Below are 22,296 nucleotides of genomic sequence, written 5' to 3' on the forward strand. Positions count from 1 at the left end.
ATTTATTATTCATAACAATGGTAAACTGATATTACAAAACTTATTACTGAGATAAGAGTACAAAGTCGTCATGATACGCAATGACAACCATACCAACAGCTGTGTATACATTTATGGCAATAGAAAAAAGTTTACGGTCCTAGATAATAATACCACAATATTTTACAAACACCTTTAAACGTATACAACTTTAAATTATATACAATTAATTAATTTTGTTAGAGTATTTTTATATGAAAACTGAAATATACTTTATTTAAAATTAAAATAATTTAATTATTATATCAAACGAGTTACAGGTAGGTTGACCCAAGCGGAACAAGACCGTGGTATTTGGCCTTTGTCTTAACAAAAGACATATTTCCAGCACAGGACGTCCATTGGTTAACATGATGATGATGAGTATTATTCATTTTGTACAGCTTGACGTATGTAGCTAATGAACTATAAGATCCGGGTGGTATATAATTGTAAGTGTAGATTATTTCTCCCAAAAAACCAAGGAATCGGAAAAAGTAAAAGAAAAACAATCTTTTCAGATTTAAGATCGAAAATTTTATAGTTAGGTAAATTGAACAAACCTGTGGAATATCGTTCCACGTGTATTTGTCAATTCAATGTAACTATCACGTACAAAACGTGAAAAACAATACAAACGGCATTTGATAGTTCCAATCGCCTATCTAAATACCTAACATTCGTATTCCGAAAATTCCGTAAATATTCGAGCATTTCAGTCAACCGAAATGATCGTTCAATCGTTCACACTCACTTCTGTTTGCTCTATTTATTTCTAAACTACGAATCGACAAACTGGGTCCTTTATGAGGCCATATTCCATTGAACTATCGATGTTATATGAATGCGAGGTGAATGAAAATTTATTTCACAAGTTACCGTTAACGGTTTTAATTTCATGAAAAAAAACATTGCTGCTTCATATTAATTAACTGACATTAAGGTGCAGAATGTTTAAGAGAAATACGTTTCTGATTTTGATATGTTATAAATAAATTTATATAATGAAATAGTTAGAAGGAAAAAAACAAAAGGATTTATTAGGTAGACAAAACATAAAGGAAGCATACAGTGGCGTGCACAAGGTTTTTTACTGGCTAGTCACAAAATATGAGAAGGCATCAAAAGGGTAAATCCTCCTCCTATACGAGCTTTATAAATATTCCAGGGTAGGCAATGCTTTTGTGCATGTGTGAAGTGATACTTACCACATATATTTATACCACCTGTTGTCCGCGACTTAGTCCACGATCAATTTTAGACTCAGTATAAAGAAAAGATACTTTAGTTCGACGCCTTTGATTTTTTTTTCTCTGGTTGGCTCTGGTCGCTTTTATCAAAGTCTGGTTGAGAAGTTATATGTATGAGCGATCATGTTTTTTTATATTTCTTAAAGAACCAAGCTATTGGTTTTATGTCGAACCTATCCCAATTACAAACTATAAGCTTAGTTGCAGGGTCACAAGTCAATTATTTATTACTAACTAGTTTACCGTGACTTAGTTGATAATTAATTTATGTTTTCCGGTTTCCTGAGGTAAATAGTATTTATTCTAGGGTCGTCCTGGTAAATGCCTCTTTCTAGCTAAAAAATAAAAACAATTTCAAAGAAGTTAAGAATCAAAATCGCCAAGTCCAGCCAAGGCATATGGACGAATGCGCAGCTAAAATATAATACGTAAATTTAAATAATGCTTTCGTTAAAATTTTCTGGAGCTTTATTAACAAACAGTTATTTCAAAATCACAAACAAGCACTTCAATTTTATATATCTTTATTGATAAAAGATAATTAATCCAAACGTAAACAATTATAATCCAAAATATGATCTTGGCTGAAGGAATGGACTACTAATGATGGAGACCGAATTCCTCGATACCTTTCTAACCTTAAAATAGCGTGTTAAAACACAATAGGCATCATGACAGGGCCATGGCTTTAACGGCAAAAACGGTGATGAAACTAGACCTTGACTACCGCACAGCACCACACTGTTAAACAGTATAAATAAGTTTTGACAGATTTTTTTACTACTGTTAACTTACTGTACTTAACTTACTGTGTTGTGTAACTCTATACAAATTCAAAAGAGAATTCACCGTCAGTACTGGTACGTTTATTAATTTGAAAAAACAACTTAAGCCCAATATCACGGTTGATACTAAACGCGATCATGTGAGCATAACTCGGTTAACGCGTTAAACTCGGTTTAGGGCTGTAGTTTAAACTTTTAAACGTATAGCAAAACGTGTTTTGTTAAACTTTGTTTCCAAAGAGAATAGTGAAATAAGCCCTTAAGGAACTCGCCTTAGTGGACATAACTTATACATTTGCGAGCGTTCATAAGGTAAAGAAATTGTACTATATCTCTATTTAATAAAATTGATTGATTACTTTTTGTGTGTTATGGTGTAACAGGCGGTAAAACGCGATTTAATATGCTCCGTGCACTCTTTCTTCTCCTTTTATTTGTAACTTTACATGAATGTAAACAGCTTATTAAATGGCTTTAAAGATTGCGTTTTCGTGCGACCGATTTACAAGACGAGCCCGTTCAAAATTTAAAATTCATTTATTTCTCGCGGGCCTAAGATAAGCACATTTGAAACGTCGAATCTGTCTGTTTGTAGTGACTTTACAACCGATTCGAAAGGCAGATTCTACAAAGAAGAACCGGGCGAGAAACTTTCTTACAATACTTATTCTGTTTTGCAAGACATCAAGGCGTAGTGGTGTGCTACCAAGCAACAGACCAAGAAACCTTTTCTTGTTCTCCAAGCATCGTTTGAGCAATATTCTTGTGGTTGGTATAATAATGTAATATTACGAACTGTTGTCTGTGTTGTGATCACTGACGCTCGTTCGAAAAATACGTGGCCCCGCGCTCATGATTCATGTAGCAAACAGACAGTAGTAAATTGAGGGATTTGCAAAGTTTACAATATTGCGAAAGCTGCCGCGGTTAAGCCTGAGGTCCGCAGTTTATTTACTTCGTAATCGCACTAATCCTCCGTGGATTTTGTTAATATAAGGTCCAATTAAAGCGTACCTACCCGTTGTAAAGTTACTTGTACTGTAGCTATTATATAGGAACTTTTTGGGCATTAGATTATTTTATAATTGTCTCAGCATAGCAGAAAAACATCAAATGATTACAAATGATCTGATATTTAGAAACTAAGACTGTTTATTGCAATCATCAAAGGTTACCCAATAGAACCTAACCGTGCATATTTACGTTCTAACCTAACCTCACTTTTGATTTCGGACGATTATTCGGTTCTTTGCAACCGTTCTAAGGCATTTGCAAATACAATTAGAATTTCAAATATGTTTTTAAAACTCGAAAAGTAGTCTATCGATTTAGTCCCATTGAATATAATCTCGTCACGAAGTGATAATTCCTTTGAATTATATACGCTGCGTTTGTTATTGTCTGTTTTCTATACTTTTGGGTGGTGTACAATAAAAATGTATGCATTTATTCATGGTTACTAATCCTAACCATTAGAAACCGTACATGCAATGCGTAAATCTAATTATAATATTTCATTAAAATCTATAATCTATAGGTATTTAAATTTCGCTAGAACAAGCTACCAAATTTTCTCGCAACTATTCTTCGTAGTGTTAGTTTGGATTACAATCAAAGTTGCTAGAATTACAGGAATTTACTCGTACGATTGTGTTGCTGAAACAGATAAATTCTGAGAAACGCATCGTACACTACCTACTTTATAAATACCTTACGTCCTTGTTCTGTGTACATTTTATAGTCAATATTTCGCGGAAAATCTTTTGTATAGATTCTCTTAAGCTGCTTATCATAATCGTAATTTTAATTCACATCATTGAATGGGATTACAAAGGACTACCTAACCAAACGCTTTTAAACGAGCTATCGTTTCAGCTTTGAGGAACCACTCTGCCAAAAAGTGGAGGATCAAAAAGTTTTGAGCGTAGTTTGAGGGGTTTACATACTTTTTGAGTCGAAGGTTTTTATTGTAATTTGTTTTACTTGGGTACTTCAAAATTCTTTTAATTTAAAACTTAAAATATTTGTCTTCAGGGTCAATTCAGTGCAAGTGATTTAGTTACAAAGGTCTAATATCAGTTTTCCAAAAGCTTTGAATAATTATGTTATATACACGATCGGTGTAGAGTGTACACACTCTCCAATGATGGATACCTTTACATACTAAACTGTAGAATGTAAAGTTATTCATATTCGCGCACTCAGCATATCAATCTTATACAAATGGAACAACGCATTGAGTTGTATCGAGTGCGATATAAATAATTCAGAGAGTTGCCGGCGGTGTCACACGATGATCTACGAGTTATGTCCTGTGATAAATGCTTCGATAAATCCATATCATCTATGTATACCTAACAGATAGGATGCAAGCAGATATTTTTACTATCGATGCACCTTTGTTTTTTTTTTATTTTCCTACAAGTGAAGACTCTCAGAACCAAAGATTAACATCTTATACATATATGTTTTAATGAATTACCTTATTACCTTATTCATGGTCTTTTTTTTTTTTATATAAAACAAATATACCAGGTAAGTTTGAAAAAAAGTGAAGTGTCATTCAGTGATTTTCCCGCGGTATCTTCAACCTTAACTGCATCGGGTGAAGAAGCATTCTGAGTTAAAGGGATAATTGGTTATGGTATTATATAAAACCCATGCACTTAATCGGCCGACTGGCCTCCCACCAGATCAACCTAACCTGCCTGCCTGTTTTTGAAAGCCATGCGACTAAGCCGCGTAGAAGTGGTAGAACGAGGATCTTAAATGCTTACATTTGTTTCAATTGTCAATCACTTATTTTATGGCGTATAAATTTTAAAGACGTCGAATCAGAATATTTAACAATCTGAGATTTTCTGAGATTTTGTAAATCATACGGTTTACCGTGTTTTGAAGGGAGTAGGAGGCTGGCAATCCATCCCTTACTGGGCCCCAACAGACACAGCTTTAACGAGAAATTACCTTTCCACATAAAGCTTCTTCATTAAACGACAGAATAGTTACACACAATTCTGTTGTTTGTATAGGTAGGTTGGTCTCGATTAAATTGGTTCAGAATTTCCAACTACCCCCCGAATCCGGCCGTTTTCGTAAGTCCTTTGATGTGCCTGAATTATACATGCAAAACGGATGAGCTGATTGTGGGAACGTAAGCTAATGTGTGCGGTTCATTCGCTATTGTTCACACGTAGTATTGTCTCTAATGGCTAATTTAAGTTAGCCGCATTTCTTTTGTATGTGTTATTTCATTTTGTAACTACAATTGTATGGAACAATGAGATTTTTTTTCAATTAAAGTTCAATTTCATCAGTATCAAACAGTCTATTAATTTCCCATTGCTGGGCACTACCTTTCTCATAGCACAGAATAGACCCACCACGTAGCTTCAGTACGTGGGACTTTAATGGCATTTAATGATTATTATCACATGTTAGTCATAATAACCGGGACCAACTGCTCGTGCAATTCAAAGCACAGGGTTAAAAAGGTCAATTTACTAACTCCATTGGAAAAATCGTTAGTGATAATAACGATACTTGAAGAAATACATAACCATCCAAAGTGTCGGCACACGGCACCCGATCTAAGCAATCCAAGCAGTATTTAAAATGTCAATTTAAAAAAACCAGGTGCTATCGTTCACACGTACCATTCACTGCCTCTAATACTTAAACGTATTTCTTTTGCATTCAAAAAAAAGAAAGCTTATGCAATATTCCACCTGACGCCATGCCATACTAAAGCGCTTGTTCAACAAAGCAAAATCGAAATATTTTATACCTAGTAGACAGTAGTGGCATGCATAGAGGGTATGCAGATGATATAGAATTAAGAAAATCTCCAGTTTGAGTTTTAAATACTTAAGGCTAGGCTTTTTTACCCTCTTACAATGCTATCCTTAAGTTTTTTATAACTCGTTCTGGAGATTTTCTTCATTTTATATCATCCTTGTGCATACCCTCTATGCACGCCACTGCTAGTAGAGCTTTTTTAGACAAAGCTCGTCCGGAGAAGTACTATCGCAATGCTTATTTCTGCCGCCCAGCAAAGCATTACTGTGTTCTCGTCAGAATGCCATCGTTGCCGGTGTTATTACAGGCACATTAACACCAACAAAAATTCAAAATTCATAATTCAAATTATTTGAAACGTCAAGTCTGAGACTCTACCACCGGTTCTGAAGGCAGATTACACTGAGAAGAGCCCGCAAGAAACTCAGCAGATTGCTCTTTTCTAACATCATTTAATAGTTTAACAATCTTTAGAATTTTTCTGTTTCAACGCCACAGGTTAATGTGCAAAGGGCGGTAATTTGTAGTACTGGTTCCTTGTATATATATGATCGAGCAACACTTCGCAGGGCTTAGTGTTTCTTTATTTCTAGGCGATGGTAACTCACTTGCTTGGTCCGCCAATTATTACTATAAACAAAATGTATGACCAGTGCTAAGACTTGACTTGATGCAATGTAAAAGCTGCCATTTTAAATCAACTACAGGTTTATTACTCCACTTTACCGTGGGATGTAACAGTAGGCGAGACGGGGGGGAATGACAGCGTGTGTAGACGACACTTTGAATCATTTATTAGCACGGATCGCTATGGTATAATTTCATAAGCGTCGATTATTTATTTAGTCCTACGGCATGTTATGAAAATAAGCTACTTTAATTATAATATATTTTATGTGTCACTATTGATTTACGGTAAACGTTACGCCATAACCACGGAAGTGCGTCATATACATCTTTATTGTGCACCTAACGGAATTAAATTATAAACAAAAATACTTAATGTAACACACAGGTAAATTGTTTCTTTAAAGTTCTAAAACAGTCCACGACTTTTTTTGAAGGTTGATTCCGTCCGCTAGAATTATAAAAGTAGGTATAAGATATTTTTTTTTTAAAAGTAAGGTACAATCTACATTAGCTTTGAATAATACTTAGACTAAAGTTCTAAACCGAAATTGGCAAAATTTGGCACAGTTGTTAAAAACTATTCAGCTTTATATTATTACTAGCGCCCTGCCCCGGCTTCGCATGAGTGCAATGTATATACTAATGTAGGGCAGTTTTGAGTGATTAACAATACAATTCTATAGTACATTAATTTGATAAGTTAAAGTAACCATCTGGTAAGAATTAGCCAATGTAATCGTACAGAAATATGTTTATTTATAAATCTATGAATTTATTTGCTTTTCTCAGCTATAATATGAATGTACACCACATATAAACCTTTCTCTTGAATCGTTCTATCTATTGCTGAAAACTGCATTAAAATCCGTTGCTTAGTGTAAAAGATCGAAGTGTACCAAAAGCGGGAGGGACTTTGTTTTATACTATGTTATGATATCCTTATCTTAGTTAATCATGAACATTATGGATATATAGGTATGAATATATTGTATAAAGATTTATGGAGTCATCAGTATAATATTCTTTGGAGGCAGAGGCAAGTCGAACTGTTGCAATTTAGGCTAAAATGTTGTTATTGGTTTTATATTAATTTATGACATGGCCTGCCGGTCGAGTTAAGACTTGCTTTGCTTATAGCCTAACTCGTTTAATAGCAAGCCCCCTACCTCATTTTAAGGCTGCATACCCACTGGTAATCTTTTTCTAAAATGCTTATTAACCTAGCCGACCGAAGATGGCCGAAAAATGGTCGGTGACTTCGAGCTTCATAAGATACACTCGTCACTCAACGGGCGATAGATATAACTATTCTTGGAATATAATACTGATGAGATGTGTAGAAAAAGAACCATCATTACCGACATAGCCGAACGAGTTTGGAAGATAATATGACTATGCGCAATATGGCTAAAAAGCTCGAAGAACAATCGTTGGAGAACAATGTGAACAATGTGCTGGAGTAGCGGCTCCGCATCGAAAAACGCAATGGGCGCTCCTCAAGCTAGTCTCACAGTGAATTTCTGGATACAAGCGGCACGAAACCGTTATGTATATTAAAATCTGTACAAAAAAACCCACTCCAAAGGGCGCCTTTATGCCAGCATGCCATAGTACATGTTCACCGTAACTGGCATTCTTATAATTACTTTTAAAAATTAAAATAAATCAAAACGGGAGTTAGGAATTCCAACAGTTTTCAAATGACTAAACAATAATTAAAACCAGTTAAATGCCAATTCAACTCGCACGCAAGAGTTCCGTACCACGGTGACAATTGAAAGTCTACACAAAATTTGCATTGTGAAAAAAACACCATAAAATTCAAGTTTCTTGTATTGGGTCCCTCAATAATGTTAATCTTTATTTGATTTGAATTATTAGCGGTAGTAAAATAAACACAAACATTCAGAGAAAATTTCAACTCTATATCTATAACGGGCAATGAGATACAGTCCGCTGACAGACAGACAAATGGACAGACACGGACAGCGCGGAGGCATAGTGATAGGGTGATAGGGTCGTTTTGGCACCTCATTCAGGAAAGAAAGCTTAAAAAGTTTTAATAGTCACAGCGAAAGTGACATATTAACAGCTGTTTAGTTATTAGGGCAAATGTTGTGGTTGACAGATAACATTGTAGTATTTTGTTTCGAAGTGTCACATACTTTATCATGCTGTCACTACGTCCTTTTGTCATCGAGGTGACAGCGCGTTGCCAACAGCACGCGGAATCATTTATTACCTGCCCAAGCTATTCCGTAATTCACCCATTTTGCCGAACTTTTTGTATAGGCCGCTATAAGTATGGGTTCATGACAATTGTCATATAAAACAATTATTAACAGTTGACATAACCTTTTAAAAAGTATTTTTTGTAAAAATAATACTGTTTTACACTTTATTTAGCACTAGCTGTTTCCCGCAATTTCGTCCGCGTTTATGACGGGTTTTCGCTTATCCAGCGGGAACCCTTAGTTTGCCCAGAATAAAAAGTAGCCTAAGTTTCCTTCCAAACTAAAATCTATCACTTTGCCAATTTTCGTACAGATCTCTCCAGCCGTTCTGCCATAATTTTGTAACAAACATCCATTCACATTTTTTACTTTTATATTAGTAAAGTAAGATTCTATATAACGAAAGTTTATAAACAAATATAGTTTTTAATGATGGCAAATCCCGTGTGAACAGTTCGATGATTTCTGAGAAAAAAAAAGCATATCCTATTTTCTGCAAAATTAAGCTACATATCTGTATTCCAAACAAAATATATTAAGCCATAGATAACAAAATCGTACAAAAAACAGTCGTACTTTCCAAATTGTATTATTAAGTATGATGGATTTGCAAATTCAAAATCGGTCTGCCATCGACGTGACATAGCGTCCGTAACGACAAACTGAATTGTTTATTAGGACACCGCAACGCACTTCGTCGCTATAGATAGGCAGCACCAGAAAAATATACGGATTCACAACGGCCTGTAAATTCTACAACACTACCATTTTCCATTTTCCAAGTAAGTTTTCCTCACCAAGTTTCTTGGTGTTGTTTAGCCAGCAGCAAAAGAGTATAACGTGAGGAAACGTGCATCACACTTGTCCTCAGCCTATACAACGTGTAACCGAATTATGATATAATGTTGAAGGATGTATAAGTATATTTCATAAGGAATCACCTTGTAAAAATAATAAATCAAAAGAAGCATATTAATTTTTCCATACAAACCAATTCAAAACATTCAAAGTGTTTACTTATGACAACCCTATTGAAGATAAAAGACCGACACGCGCTAATTTAATTTTGCATTTGATGCTAGGGCTGTATCTGATTTCTTTCAGTAATAACTATAGCGGAGGTTTACTAAAATTAAAAAAAAAAAAAGAAGGGGTTTCGGTTTCACAGATAAGCCTCAAGAGACAATACACAATGAATCTTGTTTTCGCGAGATATCATTTCTTTGAGAGGAGTAAAGCAAGTTTGTTAAGAATTATTTTATTCTCATCATGTTGTCATGAAGATACAACATAACCGGTAGAGACATTCTCGTACGCATAAAACCCAGTTAATTTACCAGTAAACAATAATAACTGACAATGTAATTAAGTTCAACTGTAAACAAAAACTAGTATCGTCTTAATTATGCGATTTATCAAGAACACACGTGGTTCTTCGAAAAGACTATTATCTGTACATAAGTTCCATACCTACTTATATGTAAAGTACAGATAATCAAGTAAATCTTTATCTATTATGTTTCATTACAACTTTTTTTTATTAGTTGCTTTATTTTTGACATGCAAGTGTCTTCATGAGGTTTTTCTCCACCGTTAAACAAGGTGATATTTTAAATTCCTTAAATTTAAAACGCACATAGTTTTTAAAAATTAGAGGTACGTGCCGGGGATCGAACTCGGTCACCCGGAATGAGAGGTCGCTCTAACCACTAGGCTATCACTGCTTATATATATGCCAAATTTCATCTAGATCAACGAAGTATAGCAGAACAAGCAAACAAACAAACAGTCAAACTTTCGTATTTATAATATTAGTATAGATGACACCTACATGTAGTCCATACAGTCTTAAAACACACACAAAAATGAATACGTTTATATTTTAGCCAACAGAGTCGAATAAATACAATTTATTTTTCGTCGGAAACGAAAAAAATACGCTTTATTCGATATCATTTTTAAAGCGGGAAATGCGACATGGAATGGAAAATGAAAACATTCGAGTGTGAGTTTATCGTTAAATACTTCCCAGGCACAGCTGCGTGCGCTGTGACGCTTACGTGGAAGGTCCCGGGTTCATAATCATCCTTCATTGAAACATCAATTCTAGCTTTATTGATCTCCTACTGCTTGACACAGGAGACAAGCTAAATGCTCTTATTAGTTTAATTAGCAAAACTTGCAAAGCTACTCAAAAGTCGTATTCGGCTTTGAGGAATATCATCACATGTGATATTAAACGGGAACGACACCGATGCATGGGGTTCCAATTTCGGGGTGGTACTCAGAATTTTTTAACAGATAAACTCAATATCTAATAATCATACCTATTAGTCTGACTCGGTAATCAATCCCACGACCTCTTCATCTGTCAGTCCAACGTAACTACTAGACCAAGGGGGCAGAGACGAACATAAAATAATAAAGTAAGGGTGTGTCTTCAGCCTCAGCTAGTTACTTAACGACAAAATCAGATTTGACACTTCGTTATACAAGAAATGTCACATTTGACAAAACAAATTGCGATTCACGCGTATTTCAGTCGAATATTACAGCGTATTAGGGCCCAGCAATGAATACTAACAAAAGGAAATCAAAAAAGTCATACAGCGGAACAAATATTTCAAATGAGCCATTACGCAAACAGGGCTGCCGAGACAGGAGCCGAAAAAATGTGCGTTCTTTTTTTTTTTGTTTCAGGTGAAAATTTTAAGATTTCTGAAGCAGCTCGCGGCCGCCTATCAAATAACTCAGCCTTTGTTATGGTAATGCCGCCCGGAATTACCCCCTCTGTGTGTAATCTCGAGGTATAAAAAGTTTCCAACGCTGCATAAAGCGCTTTTATTTTCGACTGTACCTACCTTGAATTCAGCTCGGTAATTATATGCAATGGTATCTGTTTTAATTAGTTTTGTCTGCACCATAATACATTACTTAAATACTTAATTTTTATTTTATTACAAAATAGTTTTATCTTTTTTAATTATCTTGACCTGGCTTTAAGAAAAAACGCTTCCATCCCAAAGCAACTGAATCCTACCCGGCTATCGACCACATATGCCTACGTCGAATCTTGGAATATTTCGGACACATTGCCCACACAAACCCAGACAATCTGAAGAAACAATTGGTCCCTGGGTTCCAACGTGGAACGCGTGGATCAAGATGAAGGACGTAGCCCCATTCATTGGGCAGACCTTATTCAGGGGATTAAAGTTAGTTGTGGTGGTTTTTAACTAATACTGTTGACATGTTCATTGTTCAATTTTCATTTTAATAGCGTTACACAAATTGTGATTAACTTAACCACTATTGATTATTGACACAAGCACTAGAATTTGAAAATGTGAGAGACGGAATAACTTAGTGGCAGTTAACACTACAATAGACATCTTTATTACACACAGTACGCACTACGATACCTGACAAACGCACGTTTTACTGTGCCGCGGATCATTTTGAGGACGTACTTGCATAAAGACACTGCGACATATGTTTCCAAAAAATTCCATTACGTTTACGTGTGTGACATTGAATTACGCAATGTAACTCTTTATTCTAACAATCTCAAAGAAAATAAGACAAATAAGGTGCCTTCTGTTTCAAATTCCTGTACCGAAAATATATCTCAAACGACCATTACGTAAATAAGATTTTCATATGACATGCTTGCGAATATACCTGCGTAAGGCTAGATACAAATCTAGAGCGAAATAAGCGAAAATTTCACTTACAAGCTTTTATTGAGCTTGCTTTACCCGTATGCGATTTCTAAACTAAAATTTCCAGTCCAAAATATGTAATGCAAGTTTAAGCACTTCATTACTAAGGCATTCAACTAAGCAGATACCTATTTAACTTTACTTACAATGCAATTAATAAAACGCTAGATCTCGTCTGAAGAGAAGATGGAGACGGAAGGTGGCAATGGTAAATCTTCAATTACTCAAGATTAGCTAGCTATTCGGGTTCGGACTCCTTGAATTCATGCAGTGATAGCCTGGTGTGCTATGGCTTCAAGCATTTATTTAACTATGTCTTTGGGGTTTGGTCCAGTAATTGATACTGATGATTATAATTGTTCATACGGTAGGTTATTTTAATGGTTTGACGATAGAGCGGTAAGGCCCTATGAACTCTTTAACTACACCGGATTAAACTATGATCTGGTATTACCATAGAAATTCATCACACACGTCCTCTCCACAGACAGTGCACAGGACCTACACCACCCTCTCGGTCTAGCTGGTTTGACCCACAAATTCAAATTCAAATTCAAAACTTCTTTATTCATGTAGGCCTATCACAGGCACTTATGAAGCGGTCATACATATAATGTGTTTACATAATTTGGAAGGGGGATGGTGATAACTTCGTTCGCCAACTTAAACCTAAAGCTACGAGGTTTCCAAACGCGCTCTGGTCTAAGAAGAGCCCACAACAAACTTAGCCGGGAATTTTTTTTTTGTTATCACCTTCTCACAATAAATTTATTTTACACTATGAAGTTAGAGCAATTCACTCCCAAGCTTTTTTATCGTTTAAGTAATCCTTAACGTTATAATAAGATTTATCTGTAAGCTTACGTTTTATGTAAACTTTGAACTTATTGAGACATCTCAAAGATTTCATTCGGTAATTTGCCCTTGAATTAATAAGCAAATTTATGTAGCCTGGTAACAGGAACTATAAGTCGATACATGTGGATTTAGGTCCGCTGCAAACTACCGTTTAGACAGGTTGGACCCATCCGCACCCAACGGAGTAACCATTCCGGGTTAAATTTTTGGAGTTTTCCTTCTCCTAGAAGGGTTGCAGACTAATACTGACGAAGCCCATCCTTCCGGAACGAAGTCCTCAAGGTGTCTATTAAAAGTTTTTTTTTTATTTTTTCAATAATATTATTTTAGCTTCTTCGTTAAACAAAACCGCATGTGGATATCACATATGTGTTGTTTGCCTAGTATTTATATAGAACGCATTGAAGCGGTTACCGCAATTTTCATAAAACACTTTTCTCTGAACTTTTATTGCGTTATTTGTATTTCAGGTAAAAAAACGGAAGACTACAGAGTCATCTAGCGACTGAGTGTCAAATAACTCTGTCTTTGTCATGGTAATGCGGTGGAGATTACCGCCTGTGTATAATCTCGAGGTGTAAAAAGATTTAACCGCCGCATTAAGCGATTTTATGTTCGACTGTTCCTACGAGTACATTAAATCCCCACACAACTAGAGAGAGAATACTATTTTTTTTATTTTTCTCTACATAAAATTATTCTAAAATCCTCATTATGAATTTAAAGAAGTTAATATTAATAAAAAAAACCTATTTATTGTTAGTTCTTACATCTCACATCATTCAACTAGTAAAAAAAGAGACAACAAATTCAAAATTGTTAATTTTGAATTTGTTGCCTCTTTTTTTTCTTTTATTTGGCTATTTAGCGCGTGAATAGAGCCGGTTCTTTAAGAGTACATACATGAGGCTTCAGCAACAGTTTAATTTTAATTCGTATGCTATTGCACAAATTTTACATTTTACAGACACTGTCTTCAGTGCTCCTTTCACGTGACACCCAACCAGTCATTGCCTTGCTCATGGTTTTTGACCAGGGGAGGCATAAATCAGGAAACATGATGGATCATATAAAAAAAAAGGTTAGGCTTTAGTGCCTTTGTGCACGAACGCCACTACACCCAAATACATTATCCCAAATCAGCACACAAGAGAGTAACTTAGAGACTTTCAACTCCACTCCCCAAAGTTGCTGCGAAATTAAATCGAATTTCTCCCCCAACAAGTTGTAGAATCTTTGAACCCTTTGAGAGCTCGTCCGTCGCGAATGATCAAACGGCTCCGAGACGTGTAGCTACTGTGTGGAGGAATGGCGAAGACAATTTAATTACGAGATTATTACTAACAGTTACATATCCAGTTGATTTTGTAATAACTATGATATACTGAACGGAGTAACGACGCAAAAAGCTTTGTGGATCATTTTGATATCTTTATTTATTTATACACAAGTTAATAGAATTCTCCTAGATTATTTTATCTATTTGCAATATTTTTTATAGTAATAATTGACGGACCAAGCAGAGCTGGGCCACCTGATGGTAAGTGGATAACTATCGCCTATAAACAGGGCAGCACTTCACAGGGCATGCATGGAGCACGTCCTGCAACATGTCGCTCTGTGTCCATCAATTTGAGGCGCAGGTATTAGGCCTAATGAGCAGTGGCGTGCACAGGGTTTGCGACCAGGGTATGCATAAAGCAGGTAAATGGCATAAAATGGAAAAATTTCCCCTTCAATACTAGTTATATAAAATAATTTAGGTTTGCAGTGCTTTTGTGCATGTATGAAGTGCACGCCACTGCTAATGAGCATGTCATTACACAAGAAGATTTATGCTTCATTAGGTAGAGGACGCTTTATATTAGATATCATAAAACTGTAACTGGTTTTTGTTATAATTTGTCAATCAAAACACGGGTAACAATCGAGAAATTGTGAAATTCCTATTATGATATTAATCACTATCCAAATAAATAGTTTTATAATTAAGATTGATTTTGTAGCTGCAAATTACTTTTTGAAATTCAAAATAAACCTATCGTTTAGGAGTTACGGGTATAGTCATACCAAATAATAAGAAATATGCCGCGGGCCGCAGCGCCCGGCCGCGTAAAATAGCTATAGTAATACTTTGGAAATAAAACTTGACCCGCTAGGTGGCGCTGCAATTAGGTTCGAGGTTTTTTAAATATATTAAAACCGGAAGTTGCGTGGGTCAGCTAGTTATTATATGTATAAGTTAATTAAAAACGTTTCGTTTATTTTGTACTAACCATAATTTATTTATTAATAATATTATTATATACCTACCTATTTTAACCACATAACATTATAGTGAACAGTAAAACCGACTGTTTCTTGGCATTAGAATCATTATTAATTCTTGTATATACTTTATTTGACGGCCGTCTGGCGCAGTGGGCAGCGACCCTTCTTTCTGAGTCCAAGGCCATGGGTTCGATTCCCACAACTGGAAAATGTTTGTGTGATGAACATGAATGTTTTTCAGTGTCTAGATGTTTATCTGTTTATTATAAGTATTTATGTATATTATTCATAAAAATATTCATCAGTCATCTTAGTACCCATACCACAAGCTACGCTTACTTTGGGGCTAGATGGCGATGTGTGTATTGTCGTAGTATATTTATTTATTTATTTATTTGATCAATTAATACAAAGAAGTAACGATAGCCTTAGAAATTACAGTAGTTAATATAAAACGTGTTTTATATTCTATCTAAGCGTGAACGTTTCTAGTTGTATGAAGACAAATATAAAACTTTAGCCGGTTCTGTTTGTTTGTGTCAAAGCAGAGTTGATGCTCGCGCTCATTCTATCATGTTTGTACACTTTGTCGTTGCAATCGATTTTAGTTAACAAAATACAAGATCTAATAATCTTCATAATTTCTAAATAAACTTTACTGTAAGTAAGAAAAAATAAATTATACATTCGTGTCGAATTTATAATTAATCACCTTTTTTGAACTTTGAACAGTCCTTCGGGGTCATAGTAGATTACAATTTTGTCAATCTCGAATTTATACATTTTTCATAATACATGATCCTTAGATAGAAATATATGCTTTATGCTTAGAGCACAGCGGCATAGTTTCGTAAACTGAAGAATTTGAACTGTTTTCAAGAAAACAATTTTATCCATCATTTTCGTGCAACAAAGAAAGCACACCGTTCCAAAAGAATCAATACTGCAATTTTACGCCAAACAAGATAACATTTTTGGCAAGCTATCAAGAAATAAATTGGCGGAAGTACAGAATGATACTACAGGTAAATATTGTAAGGTGCCACATAAAAAGAGCGCTGTTGGTCTTAAGGGTAGTCCAAATTAAACAAAGTGTTATAAAACGTCCATATTCTTTAACATTGTTTTACAAAGTTGTTATATGATAACAGGACTGTTTATAACTCTGCGAAAACTGTGGTCACGTCTACAATCGCCAGATTTTAATTATGCCAGTGCCCTTTACAAAATGATGCAAACAAAATAAAATACAATACAATAAATTGTTCTGTTTACATAGTATATCGTCCACACTTAATTAATATCTACATTTAAAAAAGCAAAATGGTTGACATTTAAGTGGACGGGAAGTCCACTTAAATTGGTCTTAATACCGTTAGGGTTCAATTAATAGTTTTCGGAGTTATATGCGTTTTATGCACTGAGTTAAGAACGTTCAGAAACCGTGTACACGACTAGTATTGAAGCATCACAATCCACTCCACTTTAGTATTGTTTCTCGGACAGGCATTTAGTCACTTCGCTCAACAGTAATTATTTAACCTCTAATGTTCTAAACGTTTACCATATAACGGGGAAAATGCAACATTCGGCGGGTTCAAACTGAGACGTGCGCGGGGCTTTTCGCTGTTTTTGGACACAATGCACTGAGTGCAATAATGGCTGACTGAGGGTTTATTTTTTGTTCTTAATTTTATGGTTTTATGCAATTGTATATCACTTGCTACAATATCAAAGGATTGTTCCTTTGATATTGTAGCAAGTCTTCTAGAGAAATCTTCAGAATGCAGTGTAACTCTAGTCAATACAGTGGTGGACTAAGGACTAAACGTTTCAAATTCTAAGAGGAGAGGCGTCCCTTATAGTGGACCTGTAATCGCCCAGTAATGTACTCGTATATTTTTTTTTTTTTATGATGCTGATAGAACTATCTACATGAAGTTATCCGCCCCATAAATTAAATTTAAAAATAAAAACGGTCAGTCTGGCGATCTGATGCTGCGTGAAAGAAGAACAAACTATACCATGGAAAAGCCATCTTTTATCCTGCGAGGTTTTTATTCGCGGCGAAGATAAATAAAATAGTTCGAAAGATGTGAGTAATAAATTAATAGTACCAAAGCTTCACTAACGTACTCATCACGGCACAGTGAAAAAATTAAGGTAAAATTTGGACCCTCGTCTACATTTAAATGCTACTGAATACCTACATCAATCTGACAAATATATCGATGGTGCAATAGTGTAGGTCAGATGAATAACACTCATTCCGGTCGAGAATTATTGTTATAACCATGTTATAAATGATTTAGCACTTAAACATCAAACGAATAAGGCGGGGTGCTCACTTAAAGAGCTAAAGAGTACAGTAAAATAATGAAATCTCTACTTGTTATAACATCCAGCTAAGCTTCAAGATCTGGGCGCGTTTGGAACCTTCATAACTTTTGTATTAAGTTACGAATGTAGTTGTCGCCATCATCTTAACTACCATGTACCTACTCATTTTTCATGTAATGTACCCCTCAAATGTGCCATCTATTTGATTCCGGCGACTTAACGTAAGAGACAAAAAAGTAATTCTACGCTTTAAAGTTTTTTTTTTTTAATTTCTGCAGATAAATGATGTTATGTAAAATTATTAAATTGTATATTATTCTGCCATACTAGTCTTCTGTACTAATAAATGCGAAAGTATGTTTATCGCGCACTAACTATTGAACTTTTAAACTTTTTGCCATTAGTTGAGAGAACTGAGATTAACATAGGCTATTTTTTTATTCCAGAAAAACAAACGATTCCCACGAAAACCGACGAAGTACGCGGGCAACATTAAATAATATTTCTTCAGTAAACTTTCCGTTTTGTCGGTTACGCTAAGCCGGCGATAATGGCCCGATATCATGGTGTGCACCCAGCTCATTTCGATCCCGCTAGCACGGATCATCGCGCACAATCATCGGCTAAATAAAGTGCTAAAATAATGGAAACTGCACAATAAATCCATTTTAATGCCGGCCTCGCCTTCGCCAATATAATGCCGGCACTGATTCTTTAAATATCCCCGCTTATATAATATATATCGAGGTGGTCTACACTTTTGAATATTATCGACTACATTTACGAGTACATTTTCGCCTGCATTCTTTCAAAGTTGGTTTTGCTTTCATGTAAGGAGTAATTTTCGGGGGGATCGAGTTCGATACCCGGCACGCAACTCTTAACTTTTCGGACAAATGTTAATTGTAAGCAATTATATCACTTGCCTTAACAGTAACGGAAAACATCATAAGGATATATGCATGTTTGAGAATTCTCCATAATGTTATCAAAGGCGTGAGAAGTTCAACAATCAGTATTTGGCCAACGTGGTGTACTACTTCATGTCTTAACCTTTCTCATTCTAAGAGGAGCATTGTGTCCTTTAAGCCGATATTCGGTTGATTATAGTGACAAGTATAAATACAAAAGGTAGCAGAGAAAGAGGTATATTCCGGTACGTTTTTTACAATAAAAGTATATAATTCGTTCGAAAATCGTCTAAGCATAGTATAAATTCGAGTAGGTATAAGATAAAAGTAAAGCTAGGTACTCACAGGGTGCGGGGCTGGCGGGCTCGGCGCAAATACCGATCGACTTGCTGGGGTCCTCGATCAGCGTTTGCGCTAGCCGGTAGTCGCCTAGCTTTGTCTGGATCTGCTGGCTCACGCGATCCCTGTCGCCAGACACCTGCAACAAGGAAAATATTTCATTCAAGAAGAGTTAGTTATCATCTTTATCGTCCCACTGCTAGGCTAGGCCCACAAAGCCGATATATATACTAGCTTGTGATATTAGTCGTTTAAACCCGTCAGCCCGTATTAAAACAGCGTGGTGGGTCTCTCGTCTATGAGGGAGGAAGGAGCCCGCTAAGCATTGGATTCTACGCAGCATCGTAACGGACCGCTAAATCGCTTGGCGACGTGTTTTAGATGAATATACCAGAACCGACGCGACAGTTTAGCATTTTCTTCTGGCCTCTGGGGCACGCGGGTATCCTAAATCTGAACGCTGGAATAATTCTTTAGTCGGTCTCATAAAGTATCTATTCGATCTCAAACATTGAAATTGGAGCCAATTTAAGGAAGACCTTTTACCAAATTGACCCAACCGGATACCGAAACCGGAATCTTTGGGTCGCAAGGTGTGTAATCGCACCATTGTCATGGAAAAAAATATATATCGAATTGGTCGGAAGTGCTTTTGCCTTTGTCGATGTATGAATAAACAATCCCTCTTTACTTTACAAGGTAGGTATCGAGGGAATCCACATAACTTAGAATTAAAGAAGTTACTAATATGTGTACAATAGTACAATATATGTACCTATATGTCCAAATTGCGCAAAAGTACACATATTGTTACTTTACGATCTAATGCCCAGAAGAGGATCAAATAAGGATAAATCATCACTATCTATGTCAAAGTCAAAATCAAATATGTCATTATTTCGACAGGCACATAGATGTCACTTATTATGCGTTCATTACACACACAATGTGTTCATAGCAGTGAGTAGTGATTGCGACTACGGTCTTAAACTTAAAACTAAAGCTTCGAGGGTTCCAAACGCGCCCTGGTCTAAGAAGACGCCTACGACAAACTAAGCCGGGTTTTTTTTTGTTATCAAAATCTCAGATTGTCATTTGAAAATATTTATTATCAATTCCTACACGCTCGCCAAGTAGGTACGGTAGAACCCCCTTTTCGTTGACGTAGTTACAACAACTACCTACGTGCAGTTGCAGTGACATTGAGCCGAATTATTTAGGACACGGGCCCGCGTATCTACGTGAGAGCGAACGCGCGGCCTTGCGATATTAACATATCGTGTGAAATTTTAACCGCCTTCTGTAAGGCGGTTAAAATTTCACATGCGTTACAATTAAATCGGTTTCAATGTATGTAACTTCGATCTCCCTGCAGTTGTTTTAACCGATTGCGTGTTATTTTGTTAAGCGTTCAGCAATGCTCTCGAAAAAGTCCCACAACAATTTTGTAATATATTTAATAAGCTTCAACAATAGGTATACTTAATTGGAAACTAACTCGACCAAATTGCCATTTATTTGAAAACAAAAAACAATTTACCACCCTATATCTATACTTATAATAAAACTGTAACTGGGAGATTTCTGTACATTTAATATATTTTGAAAATATTGACCAGGGGATGCTTTATAATCGATACTGAGTCCAAAACAGATTTTTATTTAATTTTTTTCTGTCTGTCTGTCGGTCTGTTTGTCTGTCCGGGCATCACGTGAAACCACTGAACGGATTCAAATAAAATTTGGTATAGTGGTAGCTGACATTCCGGGTCAACATATAGGCTACTTTTTATCCCGATAAACAATTAGCTTCTCCCGGGAAATGAGATGAAAATTTTTATCAATTTTACTTCATAGCTCCGTTAAATTTGAACCGATTTAAATAATTCATTTTTTATTTGAAAGAGTATACTATTAAATATGTATTGTGTAATTTTAATTAAGATCGGATAAATATTGTAAATATTGTATAATAAATAATTATTTCTCTTTAAATTATTCAAATTGGACCTACCGCTTAGATGTTACTACGGTTATAGAAATGCTAAAAGATATTAAATCCGATAATAACCGATTTGATGCAGACGAAGTTGCGCGGGTCAGCTAGTATTCACTATATTCACTTTCTAAGTACCAATAAGTGAACTTTTCGTAGTTAAGTCGCCATTTATTTTTACCCGTACATACTAAATGTAAAAGCTAACGCGGCTGGGCATCGCCGATAACGTAACTTCACGTTGATACTGATAACTGATACTTGCATAAAGTAAACCCCACTAAAAACATTACATAATTTGGGTACAGTAGCTATAAACACTTCCGTCGTGAATTTGCGATAAATTGTCATAGCGTACTTTAAAATAACATAATAATTCATTTTGTCACGTAGCAGTAATCACCGGAAACGTTTTTACTACAATTGTGTATATTAAAATCAGTTGAAAGTGGGAAACTGTACTGAAAATATAGCTAAAGAGCTAGTGGGATTGTTTTAAAGGATTTGAAAAGAGCTGACAATTCATAACACTTTTAGTAGGATACAGTGGCAAGTCTCTCATATTTTAGGAAATCTTTTCGTAGTCCACATGCCAGCTCCATCGCATTTGTTTAACTTTAAACTGTTTAATATGAAAAGAAAGTCATATAACTATAAATAAAGATACAAAGTTCTTATTCACATTTTCATTAATCTCTGTGAAAACCAAATATTTTATAATAACGTGTAAAGTAAAATAAATACTGGAAACGTTAACTATTGTGGACATGTATGACGCGTTGTGTCCAAGACGAACTGCACGTGCCTGTCATTTACAAATTGCTGACGTGTTCGAGCGTTGAGTACTATATGCTGTTCACCTGGGTTGTCAACACCGTGTTGGATGGAGAGTTGCATAAGACGTATTTGTCGTATAAGTCGATCAGTTCTATCTGTTAGGCATTACATATTCCAAGCCAACATAAAATATTTTGGAGGAATCGTTTAATTTTTGGTTTTTAAGAAACACGCAGGTGGCCCACCTGATAGAAAGCGGAACAATCACCTATAAACAGTGGCGTGCATAGAGGGTATGCGCAGGTTATGTAGATTATTTAAAAAAAAAAGAAAATCTCCAGTACATTGTTATAAAATAATTAAGGGT

At 35.5% G+C, this 22,296-nt stretch overlaps 1 protein-coding gene across 1 annotated transcript in view; it reads right to left on the minus strand.

Moving 5' to 3' along the window:
• Positions 1-18,765: 18,765 nt before the first annotated feature.
• The window catches only part of LOC120625029, a 29,067-nt gene continuing 25,536 nt past the window's right edge, over positions 18,766-22,296 (minus strand). The window contains exon 3 of the mRNA XM_039891938.1: positions 18,766-19,295. Coding sequence (XP_039747872.1) covers positions 19,107-19,295 — 189 coding nt within the window. The 3' untranslated portion in view covers positions 18,766-19,106. The remainder of the gene's footprint in view (positions 19,296-22,296) is intronic.

The sequence above is a fragment of the Pararge aegeria genome, chromosome 7 (genome assembly GCF_905163445.1).
Source record: "Pararge aegeria chromosome 7, ilParAegt1.1, whole genome shotgun sequence".
Classification (NCBI taxonomy): domain Eukaryota; kingdom Metazoa; phylum Arthropoda; class Insecta; order Lepidoptera; family Nymphalidae; genus Pararge; species Pararge aegeria.